Source organism: Panthera leo, chromosome A1, assembly GCF_018350215.1.
Source record: "Panthera leo isolate Ple1 chromosome A1, P.leo_Ple1_pat1.1, whole genome shotgun sequence".
In the NCBI taxonomy this organism is placed as follows: Eukaryota; Metazoa; Chordata; class Mammalia; order Carnivora; family Felidae; genus Panthera; species Panthera leo.
The window spans coordinates 79,494,511-79,519,661 of NC_056679.1; the positions used below are offsets into that span (position 1 = coordinate 79,494,511).

The 25,151-nt window shown below is 46.3% G+C and overlaps 1 protein-coding gene across 1 annotated transcript in view; it reads right to left on the reverse strand.

The window, feature by feature from the left end:
- The window catches only part of COL4A1 (collagen type IV alpha 1 chain), a 153,917-nt gene that overhangs the window by 75,492 nt on the left and 53,274 nt on the right, over window positions 1–25,151 (reverse strand). The window contains exon 2 of the mRNA XM_042930212.1: window positions 13,867–13,926. Coding sequence (XP_042786146.1) covers window positions 13,867–13,926 — 60 coding nt within the window. The remainder of the gene's footprint in view (window positions 1–13,866; window positions 13,927–25,151) is intronic.

Here is a 25,151-nt window from a genome sequence, read left to right on the forward strand (position 1 = left end):
CGTGGAGCGAAACAAATTCCTTTTTAAAAGAACAGAAATTTATGCTGATTCGAAAGGGCACATGCACCCCAATGTTCACAGCAGTGCTAACATTAGCCAAAGCATGGAAGGAACCCAGATGTCCATTAAGTGACAAATGGATGAAGAAGATGCGGTGCATATGTACAATGGAGTATTACTCGGCAATCAGAAAGAAAATCTTGCCATTTGCAACAACGTGGATGGAACTAGAATGTATTATGTTAAAAGAAATGTCAGTTAGAGAAAGACAAATATCATACGATCTAACTCATGTAGAATTTAAGAAAGAAAACAGATGAGCATAGGAGGAAGGAAGGAAAAATAAGGTACAAACAGACAGGGAGGGAAACCATAAGAGACTCTTAAACACAGAGAACAAACTGAGGGTTGCTGGAGAGAGGTGGGGGGGGGGATGGGCTGGATGGGCAACAGGCACTGAGGAGGGCACCTGTTGGCAGGAGCCCTGGGTGTCGTATGGAAGTGATGAATCACTGGGTTCTGCTCCTGAAGCCAAGACTATGCTGTATGTTAGCTAACTTGGAGATATATATATATATATATATATATATATATATATATATATATATATATATATATATATATATATGTATATAAATGGAATTTTAAAGTACATACCCTGAGTAGGTCACTTTGCTCGAAGCATCATTTGGTGTGTAGGATGGCCCTTAAGGTCACAGGAAGGCACCTGTTTCACTGTGTGTTCTACTGTGTTTCTCTCAGTGAGACAGAGAACCCAGAGGGGACTATGTCCCCAGAGTCTGAACAGCCCCCTAGGAGAGGAATTTTAATGGTAAATTTTCTAAGACAGACCCTTTGGGGCAAGAGTACAACTTCATCAAGGCAAGAGAGTGAGGTATGAAAGGAGATTAATGGCTGTTGCCAGGAATGTTTTCACAATTACGATCTTCCTCACTCCTGGGGCTTGGTACCTACCCCAGAGCAAGAGGGGACGCATGACCCACTGTTGCCAGGCAGGGACAACCACCACCGCAGGTCTTCTAGAAAGTCGCACGCGACTTAAGCACCGGCCCCCGGCCCCAGGTTAGATCTCAGAAATACGAAGAACCGAACAGATTAGCAAGTGGAAAGGAAAGGCATCAAGGAAGTCAAGACGACCTTCGGAGCCATGGGAACTCTCACGCGGGCACCTCGAGCTCTTTCAAAGCGGAACAGCGGGAGAAGAACCCGGAGGCAAACGGGGCTCAAGAAACTCACATTTTCACACCAGCAGGCTCGAAACACCCAGGCTGAAGGCTACACCAGATACAGACGCCGAGCCACCATCCCCCTCCTCCGCAGACCCCCGAGCAAGCATTCAGCACGGCGGAGACATCAGCCGGTAAAGGGACAAGCCGCTGGGGGCCTGACCTTCCTTCTCTCGGACTGACCGGGCGTCCTGACGTTTGCCACACGCCAGAGCCCCTGCTGCTCACACGGCAGCTCACTGCAGCAAGGTCGGCAAGAGCGCAGCACCGAGGGGCCTTTGGCATTTCCGGGGGCGGCCTGTCCACGTTTTGACCCAGATGTCCTTTCATGCCCAGGGGCCGGTGCTTCCTTTTGGAGATTTCGCCTTGGAAACAGAATGACCGTCTGGTTGAGAAATGTGCACCCAATCACAAGACCACAGGGCGCACACAGATGGCAGACATCCTCCTCATGTGCGCACATGTGTATATATGTGTGTGTGCACGTGTCAGTGTGTGTGTGCATGTATGCACACGTGTGCACATGTGTGTGTGCATGTGTCCACGCATGTATGCACTGTGTGCACATGTGTCGTGTGTGCACGTGTCTGAGTGCGTGTATGCACATATGTGCACACGCGTGTGTGCCCCGCTGTGTACATGTGTGCATGTGTGCACACGTGTGTCTACGAGTTCATGCATGCATCTGCGCACATGTGTGTATGTGTGTGCGTGTGCTTGTGTGTGCGAGTGCATGTGTGCACCGTGCTGTGTGTGCACTTGTGCCTACGTGTGCACCGTGCTGTGTGTGTGCATGTGCACATGTGGCTCACACGCACATGAACACAGACAGGAGGTAAGCAGGAGGCAGGCCCCAGGAATGTGTGCCATGGGGCTGGGGAAGGTGAACGAGGTGTTCCTGGGCAGTGAGCAGACAGGAAGAGCAGGAAGCAATGGGAAAAGACTAGAAACCTGTGGCGGGAAGGAGGGGGAGAACCAAATTGCCAGAAAGAAAGACAAAAGAGGCACCTCATGCCCACACAGCGAGTTGTGAAAGCACAGCCCCCCCACACACAATGTCATGTGCTCAGAGCCCCCAGAGGGAGCCCCATGCCCTGCGAGGCCTCAGCTCCTGTCCTTGCGGCCCCAGACCCACAGGGGCCCAAGGGGCAGAGTTCCTGGGCACAGGTCAGCCATCTAATGTCCACTGCTCTGCTTCATGACTGCAAATCATACTTCAGAATACTATTCTTAGCTTTTACTGGAAGCTTTTCCCGCAGCCAGAGAGCACTTCTGCCCTGGCAGGCAAGACATTCAACAAGCTGCCAGGTCACCGTCTCTGGTAAAGAACCACGCACCCCACATCCAGAGAGGACACAGAGCCCCGGAAGGCAGGACGCCCCCAGGGGCCCTCCTGACACTGCGGGGTCGTGGCCTCCCTGCTGGGCTCCCAGGGCACAGCCTGTGTGGTCTCGAATCCGCCAAGGAGGTGCTGTTCTCCACCCGGCGCCTCCGTTCTGGGCCTGAGCCACCAAACGCCGTCAGCACACCGGCCAGGGCCGGAGGGTTCCGCAGCGATGCTTACAGCATGCCCTGGACCAGGAGAAAAAGCGCTGTGTCCCAGTGCACAGGACAGCGTGGCCTCCCGGGCCTCCCAGGCCTCCCGGGTCGCGAAGCAGACAGTGTGGGAATGAGCCTCGTCTGGGCTCCTTCCACCCTCGTCCCTGAAACACAGACCAGACCCGAGGCGGGAGGCCCAGCCTAAGAAAACAATAACTCCCAAGGGCTCACGGAAGGACACACATTCTGCTTATGGCCAAACCACTTTCATGAAACTGTGTCCCTTAAAGATTTGGGGTCTCATAGGTGGAAAGGAGAAGATGAGATGGGGATGTGGGGGGTTCAGTAGCCCACGGCAGTCTCCCAAAGTGTCCAATTTTCCACCCCAAATCTGAGCAGATGTGAAACACTGGGGGTCTAAGCCTTGTGCCCCGAGAGTGCTGCCTGAATTTGAGGTGCCTGCTGGTGAAAAGCTGGGTTTGCCTTTCCCTGACCCGAGACCCCAGCTCATCTCTGGTCCCCGGGGGGCTCAGTCTCACAACCCTGTCTCCCCCAGAGCTGGTAACAGAGTGTTCAGTCCAGGGCTTATTGGTGCTGTTGCTTGTTTAACACTTCCCTCTGCCGTGAGCCCGTGTCATGCCTGTCCTGCTAACCACCGCCTCCGGCCATCGGCACACTGCCAAATGGAACAGAAGCCCCCAGAATGAAAGGCGGATGGGGTGGGGTGGTGGACATTGTTTTCTGGCTCCAACTGCTCACTGGATCTACTTATGGGTAGACTTAATTACTTACTTCCTTAACCAATCTTCCAGGGAAAGCCATTTCCAAATCACGCACATAGCCATTCCCTAAAGGTCTCAGAATTCACATCAACTTACAGCACAGATTTCTTGCCTAGAATCAGTGAACTCACATATGGCCCTCATGTGCTATGATGGGACATCCATAAAATATGTCCGGATAAAACCTCACGATCACATGGGATGCGTGTAAGAGATTCATATCTGTCTTTATTACCAGGAGCACCTTACATCCCTTTGGAGGCTGGTCTGTAAGCACAGGGTCTGCACATCCTCGTGCTAATGAAGGAGAACCCCCACCGAAGGGCTTTAACTGGGAATGAGTTCATGGTGGCCTTGTAGCAATCAGCCAAGACTCATTCATTATTAGCTCCCTGGATTCCCCTGTGAAGAAATGTAGAGTCAATGAAATTTTGGGCCAGATAAGCATCGTGCATTTGCAAAACCATGTGGTTAATCAGCGGAGGCAGCTAAGCCACCGGGGAGACGTGTTCGAGCCATACCTTTAACGTTTCTAATGGGTTTGCCAGAGGGAAAGAAGACACGGGGGCACCACTTCCTGGGGCCATCTGCTTTGCTCGTTACCGCTGACTAATTCTTCCTTTGTTTAATTGCACATTGTGCTGAACCACTTCACAAGGACGAGGGTTCTGCTAAGATCATTTTTGCGGGTGCCGTGTCCACGCCCACACTCCATAAGCACTTCACATCATTACGTGCCATCTAGAGACATATTCGCAGTGCTCGTGTGTTCCATGTTCAGCGACAGAAGTCCAAATGCCCCGTTCGCATTTATCAGGGCCTGTTTTAAGTTGCCTTTGATCTTGAATTAAAACACACAGTCTCATTTGGCTCCTTCAAATAGAAAGCTATGGTTCCTGACAACCAATGTTTCCTCAGGATCCTATTTACAAAAAAAAAAAAACCAAAAAACAAAAAACAATTTTTCCCCATCAGTCGTCAAGACGAGGGCTATCAGGGCCCAGCATCATGACGACAGCGTCCACTCGCTCACATGAGGTGTTCTAGGCCTTAAAAGTCACAGGACACAATATTGCATTCAAGACATTTAATTCCTACTCCTCCTTCTAAACATGGAAACAAGATCAAATCACTATTTTTAAAGCTGTGCTCGATGAGGTGTGTTCCAAATAGAGATGCAAATAGAAAAACAATGTAGGTTTAGGGGTTTTTTTTTGGTGATTGTCATCTATCACGAGTCTCACAAGCCCCAGAAGCACATGACAAAGGGCAGACTTTATGCAGCGGAGAGAAACAGGCAGAGGGGTGCAAGGTGGGAGCGCATAGCCCGCGTCCCTCCTGCGCTAGGGGGGGCCAGTGGGTACTGAGGTGGTGAAACATCCATGAGACGTCCATGGTGGGGCTTGTGTGCAGAATAAGATAAAGCCACTTAACGTGGATCCGTTTTCAGTGACTCCCCTCTGGAATACTGGTAGTATCTTAACCCTGGGATTCAAACACAGTTTTTAAAGCTCTTTGTTTTCAAAGCACTATAAAAAAGACAAAAGTAGGTGAATGTGGGAACCCATGTTGATTCTCACGAGGACTCTGCCAGATGAGTCATGTGTAATATGTGGAAATAGGAACCATCTGGAAAAAATCTTGGCATTACAAGACACCACAGAAAACATGGAAAAGGAAAAGAGGGTGTATTAGCCCACATGATCCGCTAACTGGAAGAGAAGGAACACACCATGGGACCCTGCAGCGAATACCAATGGCTCCCGAAGTGATTAAAGTAGACGCTTGAGGTGTTCGATCCCTCCTGTGGCAAAAATAAAGGACATTTCTCAGAAGTTCCCCTTTTACGATATCTAGAACAGGGACAGCTGGCTGGGGGCAGGGATGAGCCTGGACAACGCCTATAATTACATGCACATCAGGAAGAGCAGTTCACAAAACCCTGTAGCGGTATCTGGGCTGCGTAAAGGGAGAATTGTTTCCCCCTACGTTTTAAGGGATAAGGATTCTGGAAATGGGTGATGAAATCAGGACACTGACTAGAAACTGGATGTATTTCCAGACAGACCTCCCAAGTGAGCCCATCTCATTTTTCCTCCACCAAAAGCATCCAAAAGCTACAAACATGCCTCCTAACAATGGTTCTGCGCTGAAAACATCCTAACGTCTCTTTAACTGAGTCTCTGGAGAGCTTCTGGCACAGGTGTAACCGGTCAGCGTCTTTGGCCTTGCAGACTCCACCTGGGAAGAGGGGTCTCCACATCTCTCTATATGTCCAGGAACCCTCCCGTAGCTGGCCCCGCCAGCAAAGCCTGTCCTCGTACTCATGCAACCTTCAAACTCGGCTACCGCTAAGCAGACACGTGCACATATGTGACATGTTCAATTTCCTGAGTGCTTTTGGGCACAATGCCTTCCATGTGCCCCTGTAGCAGCCCTGGGAAGCCACAAGTCAAAGGCCACCTTCCTCTTCCTGAGGGTAACCTGGTCTAAGTAACTGCATGAGATACACTCAGCACATGGTAGATGGTGGAGGTCACACCAGAAGGAAGGCTTTGATTCAACAAAACATTCTTCCCTACAGGCTGTCTCCCATCCGAGAGATAAAAGGGTCTATGACTGAGCACATCCGGGGAACGGTACGTCATATGCCTCCCATTGAATGCTCACAAACTTATCAAAGATCCTAAGTCATTAAAGCTGATGCTCTGGCCCGGAAACAACAAACAAGCATTTAGCCATAACTCAGTGTTCCCCACACTCATTTGTCCTTGGAACATTTTCCCTGTTCCATCCCAAAGGAAACATCTATTAACATCTCAAGATGCTCTGAGACTCATGTTTTGGGAAGGGCCAAACTACACATTGCCTTTTAGAAATGCTCAAAACACTGATAAAAATAAAGATATCCAATCAGTCTCAGTAATACTGGAAGTAATTTCAAATACGCTAACCACAATTTTGTTAAATAAACCTCCTAATGTTTTGTAGTAAGTAGCACTCTCTTCTGCATTTTGACTTTATAGATTAGATTTCAAATCTTATGAGTAGAAAAATGTATTTTTTTTCAATATACTGGATTTTAAAATTCTCCCTGATCCAAATGCAATGCAATGCCTCTCACAGAGTAAGTGCTTTGTAAATAAATTGTCGTTATTGTCAATAATTCATTACTAGTAGTCCAAATCAGTTCATTTATCTAGTTTCAAAGATTTATATAAAAATATTTACTTTCATTTACTTGAGGAAAACATTAACAAGGGATAAATATGACACCGTTAATATTTAGAATGATGGTTAATATAATTTAATTTATGAGAAAGGGATTTTCAATACCCTGACAAAAGAATAATAGAAAGATAACATATAATATATCTATTATTCTATGCTAAGAGTGAAAAGAGGGCAACTGGTCATAATATAAAGTACAACATACAAAACACCCTATTATTTTTTATTTTGTAATGAAATCATGGCTAAAAATATGTCTGTTATTAGCCATGAATAAATTAAAAGACCAATGAAAGAAATATATAAATAAAGACTGTTGAATTCCCAAAAAATACTAACACAATGTAGTCCCTGTCTCAAAAAAGAATTTCACTTAATACGGAAACACTAGTAAACGCGTGCCCCACAGTGGTGGTCGTGAGAAACTGAGACCCTTCACCGTAAAGGTGACTGAGGTCCTGAGGCATTTCTGAGCACTGTCAGGGGCGCGGGCCGGTGTCTCCAGTCCCCAGCAAGCAAGGCCTCTGCCAACAGGAGCCGATGAGAAAAACCAATGTAAAAGGGCACACAGAATCAGGAAGGCGGGAAAGTGTTGCCTGTTCTCTTGTATTCAGACATGATTACAATCAGCGTGTTCTTTACACTTTTTCCTTATGTACCGTGTGCCCTTGAGAGAAGGACCCTGAAAATGCTTGTTTTGCTCTCTCGCAAGGTGCCTGGCAAAGTAACGGCTGAAAAGTGTGTGCAGATTGATTGCCACAACTCTGAGCAGCCCGTGGAAAACAGAGACAAGATGCCTCTTCCCAGATGTCAACGAGGCCATGAATAAGCTGATGACCCTAGTCTCTGACTACATCCAGAATGTGTAAGAAATGTGGCCATATTTACCTCCTGGGAAATCAAGGAGGCGTGCCCAATACATAACAAAGTCACTCCCTTTGGACCAGGGTGACAGATTTCCTACAGGACAGAGAATGCACCAGGACTTCCTGGAGGAAGGGGTCCCAATGCTGGCCAGAGAAACCTCCCTTCCATACGCCTTCCCCTCAAGGCTTTATTCTGAATGCCGTATGAAATGAACATCCTCCGGATGGGAGCGAATGCTGATTATTTGGGCTGGACTTCCCCTAACCTTCCTCAGGTGGGGAGCGGGACTCGGGATGTGGCCACACGACCTCTGACCTGCTCTGTGTCACAGACAAGGTGGCTCCCTGTGCTTGTTTGTTTAACCCAGTGGATGCTCATCTGGAACTGGAACTGGGAGGTCTGCCCGTGGCCCCAAAGGAATACGTCCATTTCTCTGTGGTTCTCCAGCAATCTGTTCCATCACCACTGCCCAGAGAAAGGCTTTGGAAGGTCTGCTTTCCTAGGCAGGTGGCCAGGAGAGCAGCGTACCCCATGTGGACTGAGTTTTAAAGCAACGGGAGCTTGCTCAAGACTTCAATATTCTGGACCCCGAATTCCTCTCCTTGGGATCCCCCAGATCAAGATCCTCTTATCTTGAACAATGGAAACTGAGAAGTGCTCTGACCACTGCCTTGCCTTATATTCCCTAAAAGAGATGGGGCCAGTTCAGTGGCTCTCAATCCAGAGCGATTTTACTTCCCCTCCATCCACACCACCCCCCCCCCCACACCGCCCCCTGTGGAAACATCTATCTGGCCAAACCTGGAGACCTTCCGGTTGCCACAAATGGGGGAGAAGGTGCTGGTGGCATCTGGTGGGCAGAGGCCAAGGATGTTGCTAAATATCCTGCATGCAAAGGAACCCCCCACAACAAAAACTAGCCCACCCAAAATGTGAATAGTGCCAAAAGTGAGAAACCCTGGATTCGCTGGTTTCTTCAACCATAAAACAAATATAAGGAGAAGAAGCATTAAAAAATTCAGCACTGCGCCTGACCCAACATAGATGTTCAATACACGTCGACCCTTTTCCTTGCTCTGACATTCCAAAGCCAGGATTTTCCTCTCCTGCCGAGATCGGCTGTGAATGGGCAGACGCTACAATTCAATGTCAAGATGTAGACAGACAGGTTTATATGGCGGCCCGATGTGGGATATTTATTGACTGTGTGACACACATATGGGAACTAAATGGCTGGCGAAGCCCCAAACCATCCGCCGTAATAAAAGAAAAGAGTGTCCCGCAAGAAGAGTGACGCGAACTTCCTCCCAGATTTCCAGGGCCCAACACAGAACGCCTTCCAGATTGGCCAGACTCCTCCACCCTTCCAAATCAGATAAGGCACCCATTTCAGCCCAACAGAAATTCCATTTTCAAAGTTCTCTGCTTTGCGGGTGATCTGGGGCTGTCCTCGCTGATGACGCATCACACTGTGCAGGACCCGCGTGCGGAGCGGGGCTCTGACTCACAGTCTACCCAGCAACCACAGGACACGGGGCTTCTTCCCCACGCTGCTGGCAAGCAGCGAGGCATCAGCAGGGTAGAGTACACGGAGGAGACACCCACACAGTTCTTGTTAGGCGACAGAAATGCCACAATTCTGTTTCATGAAGAGCCTGCTTCAGACCGTGGTGGGGAAAGCCCCTTGCCAGAGTCACCCGATTAGGAACCATCAGGCCTTTTCAACAATACGCTTATCAACTGGCCATAAGAGGCATTTTCTCAGATGAGCGTGGGTAAGCTCTGTGTGTGTCCTTATGCCTGTGAGTGACCCTGCTCCCTAGGCAAGCACATCAGGTGCATGAGTGGACACAGAATATGTCTGCACCGCACTTCACCGGGAAGTGGTCCCTTTTTTCGCAGCCCCGGGCCACCTCTGGGCCATGGGGCCGTTCCTTTCTGAGAACCGGGGCACCTGTTTTCTCTGCGCCCCCTGCGATTCGGCTGCTTGCTCCCCACTCGGCTATCCGCCTCGTCTGCACGCCTCTCACCCCTGGTTTGGTGGGGAGCTCCCTGTCTTGAACGCTGTGGGGTCGCAGAAGAGAATGCGTGCTTTACATCAACAGGGGCTCCCGGGGCCAAAACATCTGAAAGACTTCTTCTGTAAGCTCTATGTTGGCAAAACACAAACAGCCAGTTCCCAAGCAGACAGCAGTAACTCTTCGGAATGTGCTGCCTTTCCTAATATCTCACGGAGTTGCGAAAAGCAGGTTCTCAAGCAAAAGAAGAGCTCAACTTTTGTCTGTTTCTGAGTAAGCAAGCATTCAAAACGCTAATCAGGTTAAGCAGCCACCGTTCCCACAGGGCTGAGGCCTCCGGAGGAACACCAAGCCACCGGTACAAACCCGAATTACCTAAGAGAAAGCACCTGAAGATACACGTGCCAGCCAGGGGAGTGGGGAGACAAACATCTCCGAGGACCCCTGACATCCTGCGAAAGCCTCGTGAACGCAGAGCAAGACGCCCAGGGTTAGCCTGATGACTGAGATTAGAACATGCCCAAAGACCCCCTACATTGACACTCACTTATGGCAACTGGAGAATAGAAGACATTCTGCCCAGGAATGACATCTCCCTCGAACACGGGACTTAGCCAGAAAAGGTTTGGCAACTGAGACCGGAGACATTCCAGGGTCCGCCGGTGGATTCTAAGTAGTCAGCATGTGAAAGTTTTCCTCGAGGAGACGTGGAAAAGACATGTGTCAGAAACAGCGATTTCCACATTTCCAAGGCGGCTGACACTCTGTCCCACTTAGGTAACTTTAACTGTCTCAGAGTTATGTGGCTCCTACTATCCTATTTTTAAAAAACAGGTCAAAATTCATCTGACTTGCAGTCATTTGAGAATAGCAAAATAACTCAGAGGAGAAGCGAAGCCATCCGGCAGGAGCTCCAAAGCAGGCCAGTGATCCGAACTGCTAGATCTAGGGGCTGTGATTCTACACCCTCGGCTCATTTTGCATTTAAACCCCATTAGCATGCCCAGGCCTCACTCTGAGAATGGGCGGGGGGCGATGGCGGTGGAGAAGGACCAATTCCTGTCACTGACGTGCCAGCTGAGAATAAAATCCTCTGTTGTCTGACCTCGGGATGGGAGGGGGAGGGGAGGGGAGGGGGAGGGCATGACAGGGGGAACCACGTCTGAAATCCCGGCTCAACCACACTTCAGGTATTCCAGGTCATTAACACTGACCGACATCAGTTTCAAGACAATGAGTGGAGGTTAAAATGTCCTCTTTCCGTGGGGGGCGGGGGGGAAGGACCTCTTCCTCGGTCATGTTATGTGAAACGTGGGGCCCGAAATATTTGTGCTCAAGACACATCTTCAATTTTTGTTGAAAAGACATAATACTAAACCATTTAGCTAGATTTCAAGGGGCCTTCTGAATCCATTGGAAAATTACAGTCTTCTAAAAGATTAATTCAGAATGGTTTAACCTACAGCTTACAAGTATTTCATTTTAAATAGTCTTGTTTTAGGAATAAGATAAAAAATCCCAAGTGGGCAGAGACAGGGTGCTGAGGGGCAGGGCCAGCCAGGAAAGGTCACGGAGGCCCTGGATCCCAGATGTCTGGTCCACTGGCTGGGAATCTTCTTGATGGTCAGCAAGGGGGGAGAGGAGAATTCTACTCTTCCCACCCCACCCCCAAGGGGGCGCTCTGTGGTTTTCTGATTTCAAGGCTCAGGTTGGTCTCAGTGGGAGGCTCGCCTGAGACCACATCACAAGAAAGGGGCACAATCTAATGGCACATCTTCGCCCTCGATGCCTCCTCCCTTTGACCGTCCAGTGCTCAAGTGGGAAGCAGGCATGTTTCCTTGTGGAGATAAACACAGACCTGGCCTCACCTGAGTGTACCAGCCACCTCAAGGGTTCCCTCAATGCTCAAAGGTTTCCTCGATGCTCACTTTTGAAAAGAAATGTTTAAAGACCCTTTCCTTGCGGGGCTGGGTGCTAGATGCTGGCCGTGACTCAGAGGTGACCCCCGCCTTCTCTAAAGATATTTAACCAAATCCAAACTAAAGTGAACCAAGTCTCTGAGTAGCTGTTCTCAAGTCACGGAAAACTCAGCCAAAAATACCTGGAAAGCTATATCTAGATTATTCTGCCTGGTTACATGTTATTAATGGGTGGATTTGGGATAAAAATGAAAATGAGTCAGGCTGGAAAGCATATGCATGGAATAGGAAGTCTGAAAAAGCAGAGCCGTGGGGGGGGGGGGGGGGGGGCACCACCGGAGTCTGCAGCTGCTGGATGAGAGGGGAGATTGGGAAAGTCAGGGGAATGGACTCCGCTCTCTTTGAGAGTGAGACTCGTTACCGCCACCTCCCCTCCAACTCCTGATGCTTTAAGTTACAAGAAAAACACTGTGATGTTGATACAGGCCTTCAGTTCCTATTTGTTGACATAGGAAAGTTCTACTTTTTATAGTTTTAAGAATGTCTTTGTTAGCTCAGTGTGCTTATGTGTAAAACTCAAGTTAGATCAAAAGAAAAAAGAAAGAGAGAGAGAGAGAGATTCCTTGTGGTATGAACATACTTTCCCCCACTATAAAATAACTCTTGCAAATGCACACTGGAACTAGCTAGAAAAACTTCCCAAATAAGAAAATGAACAGACCATGAAGGTAGATTATAGTTGATATGGTTGATAATGAAAGCTATCAATATATTTTCACATACTGCATTTGTTCAAAAAACTATCCAGGGGCACCTGGGTGGCTCAGTCGGTTGAGCATCCAACTTCGGCTCAGGGCATGATCTCACGTTTCATGAGTTCAAGCCCCAGGTTGGGCTCTGTGCTGACAGCTCAGAGCCTGGAGCCTGCTTCGAATTCCATTTCTCCCCCTCTCTCTGCCCCTCCCTTGCTTGTGCTCTCTGTCTCTCAACAAATGAATAAATGTTAAAAAAAAATTTTTTTTTAAACTATCCATTGGGGCTCCTAGGTGGCTCAGTTGGTTAAGAAGGTAAGCGTCCAACTTTGGCTCAGGTTGTGATCTCACAGTTTGTGAGTTCGAGCCCTGCGTTGGGCTCTGTGCTGACAGCTCAGAGCCTGGAGCCTGCTTCGGATTCTGTGTCTCCCTCTCTCTCTGCCCCTTGCCAGATCACACTCTGTCTCTCTCTCTCTCTCTCTCTCTCTCTCTTTCAAAAATAAACATTAAAAAAAAACCACACAACCATCCATTAATACTGGTACCACCAACTATGAGTGTATTTAAAAACTAATAATAATGTTGGTACTTTAGCAAGTAGCTAAAAAGAAACCAAACCATTTTCTGTACAGTAAAATTCTCTGAATTTCAAGAGTGTGAGCCTGTGACCTGATAAGCCTGCAGCAGGCCATGAAGTAGAGAATGAACATCCAGGCCTGGCTGACACCCTCAGCGCCCGAGGAGCAGACAGTGGTCCATGGGCCTCCCTGCTCCATACACCCCCGCCTGCCTCGGGCCCCCACTCGTCACAGGCCAACTGGCTTACTGGCCATGTCTTCTCACGGCCACACCTGATGTACAGAACCACGCAGTTTCAGGGTGCTGCACTGACCCCAGGGAAACCCAGGCAGACACCCTCTCTCCAAACAACTGAAACGCACAGATTGATTGCCCTCCAGAGAAAAGGATTTACCCAGGTCTGTGACTCTTAAATGACAGGCAGGAACACTTGCTTAGAAAAATATAATTCAATTTACATTTGGGGAACAATAAATATTTACTGTTTTTATAAATAATTCTGGGCCAGTGTGGGGTTAAAAATACTGATCTGAAGCCCTTAGGTGCAATAGAAACTTTTTCTGTTTTGAGAAACGTGCTAAGTTTCGTTCTTACACATGGGTTCCAAAGAATACTACTGACTTGACAGGTTTTCTGCCAATACACGTGTCCCTTCTTGAGTCAAAAAAGGAAAGAAACCGAATCCGTTTTTCTGCATTAACTGCCACTAATTATCACAGTCTTTGGGGAGCTGCTGCTGAGATCCCCTAGACATAATGTTAAGCCTGGTTTTGCTTCATTTGAATCACTCTGGGGAAATTATCAAAATAGTAAGTAATAAGGCTTTAAGATGAACTGCTGATGATTTGGTTAGGTTTAATGCAGTTTTTCATGATTTCCATATCGATGGCAATTCAAAACAAACTGTTACCATTTAAGTTTTGGCCACTTACCTTCTGTCCCTTCACTCCATGGCAGTCACACTTCCCGCAGCCAGAGCCAGCACAACCGCCCTGGAAGGAAGAGAAAAACATCTTTAAATAGAAGAACTCTTGCAAATTGAGGTCACTTTTTGAATTGAAATGATTTTGGCATCTTCACCTATTTATGGGAAACGTCCTACCCCGTTATGAGGAGTATGACCTCAAAATGTGAGATCTGCACTTGCTCTCATGGGGTTATCATGTACGTAGCCTCTGGCTCCTCTCTCTTGCCCTCATAGATGAAATAGTAATCCTGGAGTAGAGCAAATCAAAGCATTACTTGCTCCACAAACTGAAGGCTTCTATTTATACTTTTTGGAATCGCCTCTCCAGGGATGATTTTAACAGGGCATCACCCATATTTGCAAGGCTATGATACTGATTAAGGAGTTTCAGACCAGAGACCAGGGAAACTGAGGCCCCAGGAAAGCAGAGTCCATGCTTTGTCCTCCAAATTCCCAAGGACACACAAGTATGCAAAAAATGTTTGTGCAAAGAGGAAATAAATGAAGGAGCTTATTTTAAGCCCAACCTTAGAGAACTGATTTTCAATTCAGTTAAAGCTTGAATGAAAAGAACCCAAGCATGTAATAAAAGCTGGAGAAGAGGAACATTCTCCAGAATAGATCACATATTAGGCCACAAACCAAGTCTCAATAAGTTCAAAAAGATTGAAATCATACCATGTATCTTTTCTGGCCACAATGCAATGCAACTAGAAATCAACCACAAGAAAAAATCTGGGAAGACCACAAATACGTGGAGGTTAAATTACACGCCACTAAACAATGAATGGGTCAATCAAGAAATCAAAGAAGAAATAAAAAGAGTACATGGAAACAAATGAAAATGAAAGCATGATGGTCCAAAACCTTCGGAACACAGCAAAAGTGGTTCTAAGAGGAAAGTTTACAGCAACACAGGCCTACACCAAAAAGCAAGAAAAATCTTAAATAAACAACCTAATGTTACACGTAAATGAGCTAGAAAAAGAAGAACAAACAAAACCCCAACCCAGCAAAAGGAAGGAAATAATAAAGATTAGAGCAGAAATAAATTGAAACTAAAAAAACAAGAGAACAGATTAATGAAACCTGGAGCTGCTTCTTTGAAAAGATCAACAAAATTGATAAACCTCTAGCCAGATCCATCAAGAAAAGGAGAGAAAATCTAAATAAAGTAATTAATGAAAGGGGAGAATAACAACCAATACCACAGAAATACAAACAATTGTAATAAAATATTATGATGTAATATTAATTCTATTAAATCATTATATTAGGACATAATATTAATATATTATTCCAATAAAACAGAATAGAATAATATGCCAACAAATTGGACAACTTAGAAGAAATGGATAAATTCCTAGATGTATATATAATCTACCAAAACTGAAGCAGGAAGAAATAGAAAATTTGAACAGACCAATTGCCAGAAATGAAAATGAATCAGTAATCAAAAAAACCCCAACAAATGAAAGTCTGGGACCAGCTGGTTTCACATACGAATTCTACCAACATTTGAAGAAGAGTTAATACCTAGTCTCAAACTACTCCAAAAATTAGAAGAGGAAGGAAAACTTCCAAATTTATTCTTGAGACCAGTATCATTCTGATACCAAAACCAGATAAACACACCTCAAAAGAAAAGGGGGAGAGAACTACAGACCAATATCCCTAATGAACATAGATGCAAAATTCCTCGACAAAATATTAGCAAATTGAATCCAACAATACCTTTAAAAAAATCACTCACCACGATCAAGTGGGATTTATTCCCAGGATGCAAGGGTTGTTCAATACTCACAAATCAATCAACATGATATATCATACCAACAAGAGAAAGGATGAAAACCATACGTTCATTTCAACAGATGCAGAAAAAGCATTTGACAAAGTACAACATCCATTCATGATATAAAACCCTCTGATACCTCAATATAATGAAGGCTAACAATGAAGCAGCAGAAAAAGAAATTAAGAAAATAATCCCATTTATAATTGTACCAAAAAAATAAAATAAAATACCTATGAATAAACTTAACCAAAAAGGTGAAAGAAAGACCTGTACCCTGAAACTATGAATCACGGATGAAAGAAATTAAAAACAACACAAAGAAATGGAAAGATAGTCCATGCTCATGGATTGGAAGAACAAATATTGTTAAAATGTCAATACTACATAAAGCAATCTACACATTTAATGCAATCCCTATCAAAATACCAACAGCATTTTTCACAGAACTAGAACAAACAATCCTAAAATTTGTATGGAACCACAAAAGGCCCCAAATAACCTAAGCGATCTTGAAAAAGAAAAAAGCAGAGGTATCACAATTCCAGACTTCAAGTTACATTACAAAGTGGTAATAATCAAAACAGTATGGTACTGGCATAGAAACAGACATAGAAAGAATAGACTAGAATAGACTAGACTAGACTAGACTAGAATAGAATAGAAAGAATAGAATAGAAAGCCTAGAAATAAACCCACAATTCTATGGCCAATTAATCTTTCACAAAGGAGGAATGAATATACAATGGGGAAAAGACCATCTCTTCAACAAATGGTGTTGGGAAAAATGGACAGCCACATGCAAAAGGATGAAACTTTTTTTTCACCATACACAAAAATAAACTCAAAATGGATTAAAAACCTAAATGTGAAACCTGAAACCATAGAAATCCTTGAAGAGACAACAGGCAGTAACCTCTCTGACAACAGCCATAGGAACATCTTTCTGGATATGTCTCCTGAGGCAAGGGAAATAACACCAACAATAAACTATTGGGACTACATCAAAATAAAGTTTCTGCACAGCAAAGGAAACAGTCGACAAAACTAAAAAGCAACCAACTGAATGGGAAAAGATATTTATAAACAACATATCCAATAAAGGGTTAGTATGCAAAATATATAAAGAACTGATATAATTCAACACCCCAAAGAAACAAACAACCCAATTAAAACTTGAGCAGAAAACATGAACCGACATTTCCCCAAAGAAGACATCCAGATGGCCAACAGACACATGAAAAGATGCTCAACAACATTCATCGTCAAGGAAATATAAACCAAAAAACTACAGTGAGATATCACCTCACACCTGTCAGAACAGCTAAAATCAAAGCGCAAGAAACAGCAAGTGCTGGCAAGGTTGTGGAGAAAAAGGACCCCTCGTGCACCTTTGTGGGAATGCAAACTGGTGCAGCCACTGCGGAAATCAGTATGGAGTTTCCCCAAAAAGTTAAAAATAGAACTACCCCACAATCCAGCAATCGCACTTCTGGGTATTTACCCAAAAAATATAAGAACGCTAATTCAAAGGGATACATGCACCCCTATGTGTATTGCAGCATTATTTACAACAGCCAAGATATGGAAGCAGCCCAAGTGTCCATCGATACATGAAGGATAGAGAAGAGGTGATGTATACATACGGTGGAATATCATTCAGCCATAAAAAGAATGAAATCTTGCCATTTGCATAGATGCGGATGGGACTAGAGAGTATAATGCCGAGTGAAATAAGTCAGAGAAAGACAAATACCATATGATCTCATTTGTAAGTGGAATTTAAGAAACAAAACAAACGAGCAAAGGAAAAAAAGAAAGAGAGACAAAGGAAGAAAGAGACTCTTAACTACAGAGAACAAACTGATGGTTCCCAGAGGGGAGGCGGGTGGGGGAATGGGGATTAAGGAATACACCTGTTCTGATGAAAAACTAAACTAAACTAAACTAAACTAAACTAAACTAAACTAAACTAGCATCCTATAAGAAAAGAAAGCTGGAAAGGAAGGGAACTAACGTGTTCAAAATTTGCCATCATCTTATTTAATCAGCTGACGGTTATTTTGAGGTAAGTGCTACCATCCCCACTTTTCAGATGCAAGAACTGACTTTGGAGCTTGAATATAACATGCTAGGACAAGGTTGAAATTAGAACCCACCACCAACTTCCATTCCATAAAACTACCAGCACATTAAGAGATAAAAGTATGAAGGTGCTTACGCACATTCGCAAGTTCCTTAGACAAACCCAAATTTTAACCCAAGACAGACACAGGTATTGGAGACAGAATGGAAGGGGGTGTGACAAGAAAAACTTTAGTTAATACGCTTTGTTAGAGGCTGTGTATTAAGTCTGAGATACAATGTGTGCTTCAATTCTGCTTCAAGAGATCATTTCTCAAAAAGAAAACAATACTATTAATAGAACTGAGATCACGTGAAGTCTGTTTCTTTAACGATATCCTCAAGCCTTAGCCCTGTTGCCGTGGAGATCTTCTGCATAAAACAACTACATCTGGGGATATTTATTTCATAAAGTGAAACCTGAACAAGTGCCTCCAAGACAGTGAGCTGTTATTAATTTTATATTTTGGAAATGGGGACAATTGACCACAGTCCAAACAGACTCCGTAGATGATGGTCTTTCTCTTTCCCTGACTCACACGTGTGGCAGTCATCAGCGTGCAATCTCATAACCTCCTAACATCCTACATCAAGCCATGTGCATAGTTTTGCTTCACAATCTGGGTTTTGGTGACAACTCAGAGTTTTCCAAAGACACGAAGCCAAAATCTTAAGCCTGTGCTCCAGAAGGTTCATCCAAAATGCCCAAATCCAAGTACTCAGAGACCCAAGAGATGTTCCTAACAACATCACTGTCTCCTGCCTCCTCCCCACATGACGGGTGGCTGCACCCCACCCGGGCTCCCACAGTGGGGTGACAGGCCTCTACCGAGACACCTGTCCCATGCCCCTCACAACCCTCTACTCGTCTGCCTCCCCAGGACCTGAGAACATTTGGGGGGCAGGCCCAGAATCACACCAAGCTTGACACAGACTGTATCTCATCTGAGACTACACGGGTTGTAAGACTCACGCCAAGAGATAAAGAATAGCACGGATTACACAATGACACATCATCCATCGTGAAGATATACTGGAGCTTCAGACTTAATGCATTAATAAATGGGCGTCTTGGAACTGAGGAAATAGAGCAGTGCCTACCCAGTTACTGTGGGCTTGCTGCTGGTGGTGGCCATTTAACCAACCTTAAATAACAGGTGTAGAGAGCAATCCAATGACACGGGTATATCAGCTCCCAACATATTACTGCCTAACTAACAGCACTGTGGGTAAATACTCCAAAGAGGAAACTGGGTGAGGAGAGTGGGACCGGCCAGGGAGGAGGGGGCTCCCGGGGGTGCTGGGTGAACCCCCAGACCAGAACAGGGTGCCTGTCCAGGACAGTCGCTAGGGCTCTGGATCAGCCTACCCGCCCCCCCCACCCGGCCCCCCACCGCCGGCTCCCAGCCCAGCCCTATAAACTCCTGCTCCTGAACCAGGTTCAGGAACACGCCTCTGCTCTTTAAACTCTGCTAACCCCCATCCCACTCCTACAGATGCCAGAAGGGAAAATCACCCAGGCTACTCATTTATCTGGTAGGAAAGAGAGGTCCACCTACCACCCAGGCTTCGTTGGCCAAAACCCAACAACAGCCTGAAGCGGGAAGGCGGGCTTTTCTACTCCCAGCTCAGTATGGTTTCTTCTAAACTCCAGATTAGGCAAAGGATCATGTGGCTGAGGCAAAAATGGCTATTTGGTCTTTCTGGGTTTTCTCTTCTGAAATGTTGATAAAATCTCAGAAGCTTATCTCCGTTCAGTCTGAGGAAGTTATAAACATGAATTTCCTGGAACTGTTCCCTTCAGCTCTCAGCAAATGCTTTAATTGCAAGGGACACCAGATAAGAGGTTACAGGGCCACGACTGTGGACGCTGGGGTCAACGTGCTTCTGGTGCCTTTGCTACAGAAACACAGCCAGCGTGCATGGGTAAACAAATGGGCAGTTTTATCCCGGGCAAGGCTGCGGGTCATGACAAACTCTCAGGGCAATCTGAGACAAGAAATACAGGACTAGAGCCTTTATCACGGGCTCTATTATAGGAATAAAAGATCCCCACCCTGCCCCCACCACCTCATACTGTATATCAAGCAAAATTAAAAAAAAAATCCTAGACAAAAGACATTCATGGCTTCTTTCTGATTTATTCTTGTAGGAAATTTTTATTACCAGTGCTGGCCCTACAAGGCAATTCCAAAGGACTAGTAATTCTAATAATACCTAGATTACCGTCAGCCTTTCAGAACAAAAGGCATTTTTAGACCATGATTTTTGTTTCACTTTCTGGGTGGCCTAGCATTTTACGTAAATGGCCCTATTAAAAAAAAAAAACTAATTTTTAGACTAAAAAAATTAAAAAATGCATGTTTACTTTGCTAAATAAAATCTATTTTGCTTTTTAAAAAGTTTTTATTTATTTAAGTAATCTCCACACCCAGCGTGGGGCTCGAACTCACGACCCCAAGATCAAGAGTCTCAGGGTCCTCTAAGCCGGCCAGACGCCCCTAAAATCTGTTTTGAAATATCACCATTCTGGTTCTTAACATTGTCGGCACATAATGGTCCATGCTGGATATCACCATGGCACACGAGGTATTTTAGTTGTGATTTAAGGGTATGCTGCTAAAAAGAATACCAATGGTGCTCTAAGGATCCCTTTAAAAAAAAAAAAAAACGTTTATTTATTATTGAGAGAGAGAGAGCACGAGCAGGGGAGGAGCAGAAGGAGAGGGAGACACAGAATCTGAAGCAGGTTCCAGGCTCTGAGCTGTCAGCACAAAGCCCGATGCGAACCCAGGAACAGCCAGATCATGACCTGAGCCGAAGTCGGATGCTTAACCAACAGAGCCACCCAGGCACCCCTCTAAGGATCCCTTTTTAATCAGGTGTAATGCATGATTTTGAAATAGCTAAATAAAGTAAGAGCCTTAAGTAATGTACATCCCAACTCTCTGCTGTGAATCACTAAGTTTAAAAGGGCAAATGAACTATGTAAGTTACTCGGATCCAAAATTTCACTGGTGACCCACCTAACATGTTAAACATGGCGTCGCAAATGTCATGATTTCCTGAGGAAGCACATTTTGCATCTGGACCTTGCAGCAAAATCATGGTGTGCAGGGGTCTCACCGACTCCAACAGCTCCCTACCGGCCACACGTCGAGGGACTTTATGAGGGATGCTCATTTCTACCAGTGTCTGGAACATATCGGGCCCCATCAACTAGCTCCCATCCATCTGTTCCAGATTCTAGAACGGGAAAAATCTGTACCCTCTGTGAAGTACTCCTACTTCTTTCTTGTGCCTTTCCCCTCACTGGGGTGCAAGCATCGAGTAAGTCAGCTCCAAGTTAGGAGGAAAGCCTGTGCTTTCCTGCTGAGCAGTGCTCAAACCAAGAGGTCACGGCTGAGGAAGCTGGTCAAAGACGTTCTCCACTCGAACATGGGGAATGTGGCTGAAGACCCCAAATTCTTGGTCTTTGGGGGCTGTGGGTCTTGGTTTCTCTTGCAGAAGTGGGATCTCCATGGCCAACACTGGGGTGGGCACCTAGACACGGGGAGAATAGAATCCCAGCCAGCTCTCGGGGGGAAAACATCGTATCTATACCCCTAACTCCCTAACGGTGCAGAACAACTTAATGAAAACCACATCCCTCTTGATGATCCTCCTGGCCTCTTCCCGGCAGGACCCACAGCCAATAACCCACCGTGGGATTGTAAGAAGTTACGTCCAGTGGGAGCTGAATTGAATTAACTGCATTTTAAACAGAAAAAACACATTTGTTCTAGATGGAGTCTGGCAGACAAACGTGTCCACACACAATTTCACTGGCCACTTTAAGGGCCAATTAATGATAAAATTTGAAAGCGATGGTACAACAACATAGCCTTTAGAACAACTGTCTCTTCTAGTCTGTTCCAGTCTCTCTTTTTTTAAATATTTTATTTACTTTTGAGAGAGAGACAGAGTATGAGCAGAGGAGGGGCAGAGAGGGAGGGAGAGACAGAATCTGAAGCAGGTTCCAGGCTCTGAGCTGTCAGCACAGAGCCCAACGTGGGGCCCGAACCCACAAACCGCGAGATCATGATGTGAGCCAAAGTCGGACGTTTAACTGACTGAGCCCCCCAGGTGCCCCTGTCCAGTCTGTTTATACGTTTCAGGACATGACAAATTAATTAATATTATATACATTTTCTTTCATGCCCCAATTTCCAGCATGAGTGCTATGAAGTACATTAAGTTCTAAAAATTCCCTAAGATTTAGGATTTGCAGTCCTAGTGCCAAAGAAGGAAGGAGATCATGGAGGTCAGTGACTCTAGCTTGAAATGAAGCCTATTTCCGGCCCTTCTCTGATCTTCAGACCAACAGGGAGGTCTCCTCAACATTAAAGTGACTTCCCTGTGGGAATGCAGGGAGGGGGGAGGTTCGCGGATTCAGTTTGGAGAGCGCCTTTCTGCTTAACCGAAGGATGCCAAGTGCTCTGCGTGTGTGTGCATGCACGCGTGTGTGAGTGGGGGGTGAGGGGTGTGGGTGAGAGACAGACAGAGCGCAAGCCCATACATACACTCGGTCCCGCTGATATGCCAGCTGTGACATAACTTTTTGCAGGAAAGGCATATTCGGAATGGGTTTAACAATGAAGTCCTCCATTTCCCCGCTTCTTTCCTGCTTCTGATAGAAGGTAGACCTTTGACATCACTGCTTTCACAAGTTTTATGTGTTTCCCATCCCACCAAATAGGGACATGTGGACATCTGCCAAGTCTAAACAGCTTATCTTTCAAATTCCTTTGTACATTCCCCATGCTGTGCAAAATGTCAGAATAGTTTTGTGGTGATATTACCATCCCGATTTTCTTCCTGGTTGTAGCACTTCTTCAGGGAAGCTTTGGAATCATTATCCAACCAAAGAAATATGTGGAGACAAAGGCATGTATTTCAGAGCTGCTAGGGCAGAAATTAAAGGTGTGCAGGAATGAATAGTGGGGCTCTCCTACCTCCCCCTCCCCCCACCATGGGACTGTCAAATGGGACAGATGCTGGACGACTGTTCGGCAGTGTCTCAGGGCCTGAACATACACACGGGGGCTTTCCTAGATGATTCCACGCCTGGCATGTGCCCCACAGGTGTGTGTGTGTTCACGTGCATCGCGGAGACATCATCGAGAGACACGCTCACGTGCAGCTAACCACATTTGCCCTTATCACATGCTACCAGACTTTGATCTTTGCCGTTCCGTTATTTTTTGTTCTATTTCATTACCAGTAAAGTGCTGATGTGGTCAATCAGAGAGGACCACCAAAAGAAATGCATCAAGAGTCCACCTTCTTTTTGGACATTAAAATATCGTAAATGCTGCTTACTGCCATGAGGTTCTGCAAAATGGCCCTCCACACCTCCACGCACCCACTGCCCAGGCGGGACAGCCCTGAAAGAGAACCTTAACTCTCAGAAGAACACACACTGGTCCCACTGCACTGACTTCAAGGACAGGTGAAACTATCCAGGGTGAAAAAGTCCAAAAGGTGGGGGGTCGCCTAACCCAGGGTGGTTCCTGGGTGCCGGACATGGTCTCTGCTTGATGAGTCGGGTGTCTACATGGGGCAGGGGTTCCCATTTGCAAAAGGTCACTGAGCTGGGAACTCACAGTTTTTGTACTTTGCTGTATTTCAATCAAATCAGATAAAGCATATTCAAGAATGGTCATATTCAGGGGGAGCCCTCTACACATGGGCGTGGGCGACCACAACACGGGGGACCCTCACACACACGACACTGAGCGAAGGGAAGCCCGGCACAGCAGAGCGAGCCCGGTGAGTCCATTGATACAAAGCTGAAAACTAAACAGAATTAAGTTGAATGCTGGCTACCCCCAGGGGCTGTCAGTGAGGGGAAGGGGGACCAAGGGGTTTCCAGGCTTCTGTTTGGTGGGTGTGTTCTGTTTGTGCAAGATGCACTCAACTGTGTCCGTATCATTTCACACGTTTCTTCAATAAAATTTACCGCCCCCCCCCAGAAAGTTTAAAACTTATTAGCAAACTGGAGAGCGAAATAGAGGCCAGATGTTACAGTGCAAATAGCAATTTCTCAAAAGCTTACATTTGTGCAGCATTTTTGAACTTCCAGAACTATGTTTGGCATTATGGATGTAAGGATGATTAATCTCCAAGGGGCTCTCCATCCATGTTCTCTTATCTGCGTTTGTTTTATTATATCGGCCTCGTTTTGTTTTGATAAATGTTAGATGCGATTCAAAGGATGTGAAAATTATCCTGCGTCGTTAGTTCAATGGAAGGGAGGATTTCGTTTAACTAAAACAACATTTCTGTTTCATTCAATCATGGAAAACATGGAAACCAAATACCCTTACTACTTTCTGGACTTACAAAATTTTTCTGTTCCCATTTGAAAACAACTGCAAGTGTTGATGCATTCTTGGCAAAAAAACAAATTAGCATGAAACCTTTGAGAAACAAACTGAACTTGTGACATGAGCACGTCTGAGTAAGCGCAGTGCGTGGGAGGCTGGGGCCCGTGGGGTCTGCGGGGGCTCCCAGCAAAACCGCACGCGGAGGAAGCTGGTGGGGGGGGGGGGTGTCTGCCTGGCTCGCCTGACCGTCAGCCTGGGATCGTGGGTCTGTGCAGATGTCACCCACCCTACGATCTATGTGGTCTCATTTTCATGTCTTTTCCGCCCCTTCTCCCATTCGGTGGGGCTGGACGTTCAAGGTCCCCGCCTGGGGAATGGAATGGGCCAGAGGGAATGGCTGGGGCCTCACTTCACCTCCAGGTCATGTCTTGTCCAGCTGCAAGCAGATGTGACTATAATTAGCGGCCCCGTGACAGTGGCTCAGAGGTCTCTGTGTGAAATGAGTTGGTGGGCCGGCGTGTCCCCTGGGACACATGGGTGGGGCAAGGCTGAGGCCAGAACCGGGAGGCCAGGGGCTCCCCCTGGTGCTGCTGACTCACCAGTTCCGGGGAGGTGATATGAGTCTCCAGCCCAGGGGTCCTCCCACTGAGTCGCTCCCGGAATGTTCCTCCAGGGCAAGAGGCCGTCCTGGGTGAAGGTGTGGACTCAGGGGCTCCTTGGCCACAGAGGGAACACATTTCCTACTTACGGGGGGAGGGAAGGAGCCCTCCCCCAATAAAACTCTTGCTCTTGGCTACTGTCCCCCCAGCTCCCGAACCCCTCCGGCCAGCCCCGCCCCACTGCCTCGACTTCCCCCCACACACACACACCGTGTCCACCCGGTCGCCTCCTCGGAGACCCCTTCCCGAGTGCCACACGTACATTTCCCAGCCACTCTTTGAAGCCCAGAACGTTTCACCCAGCCAG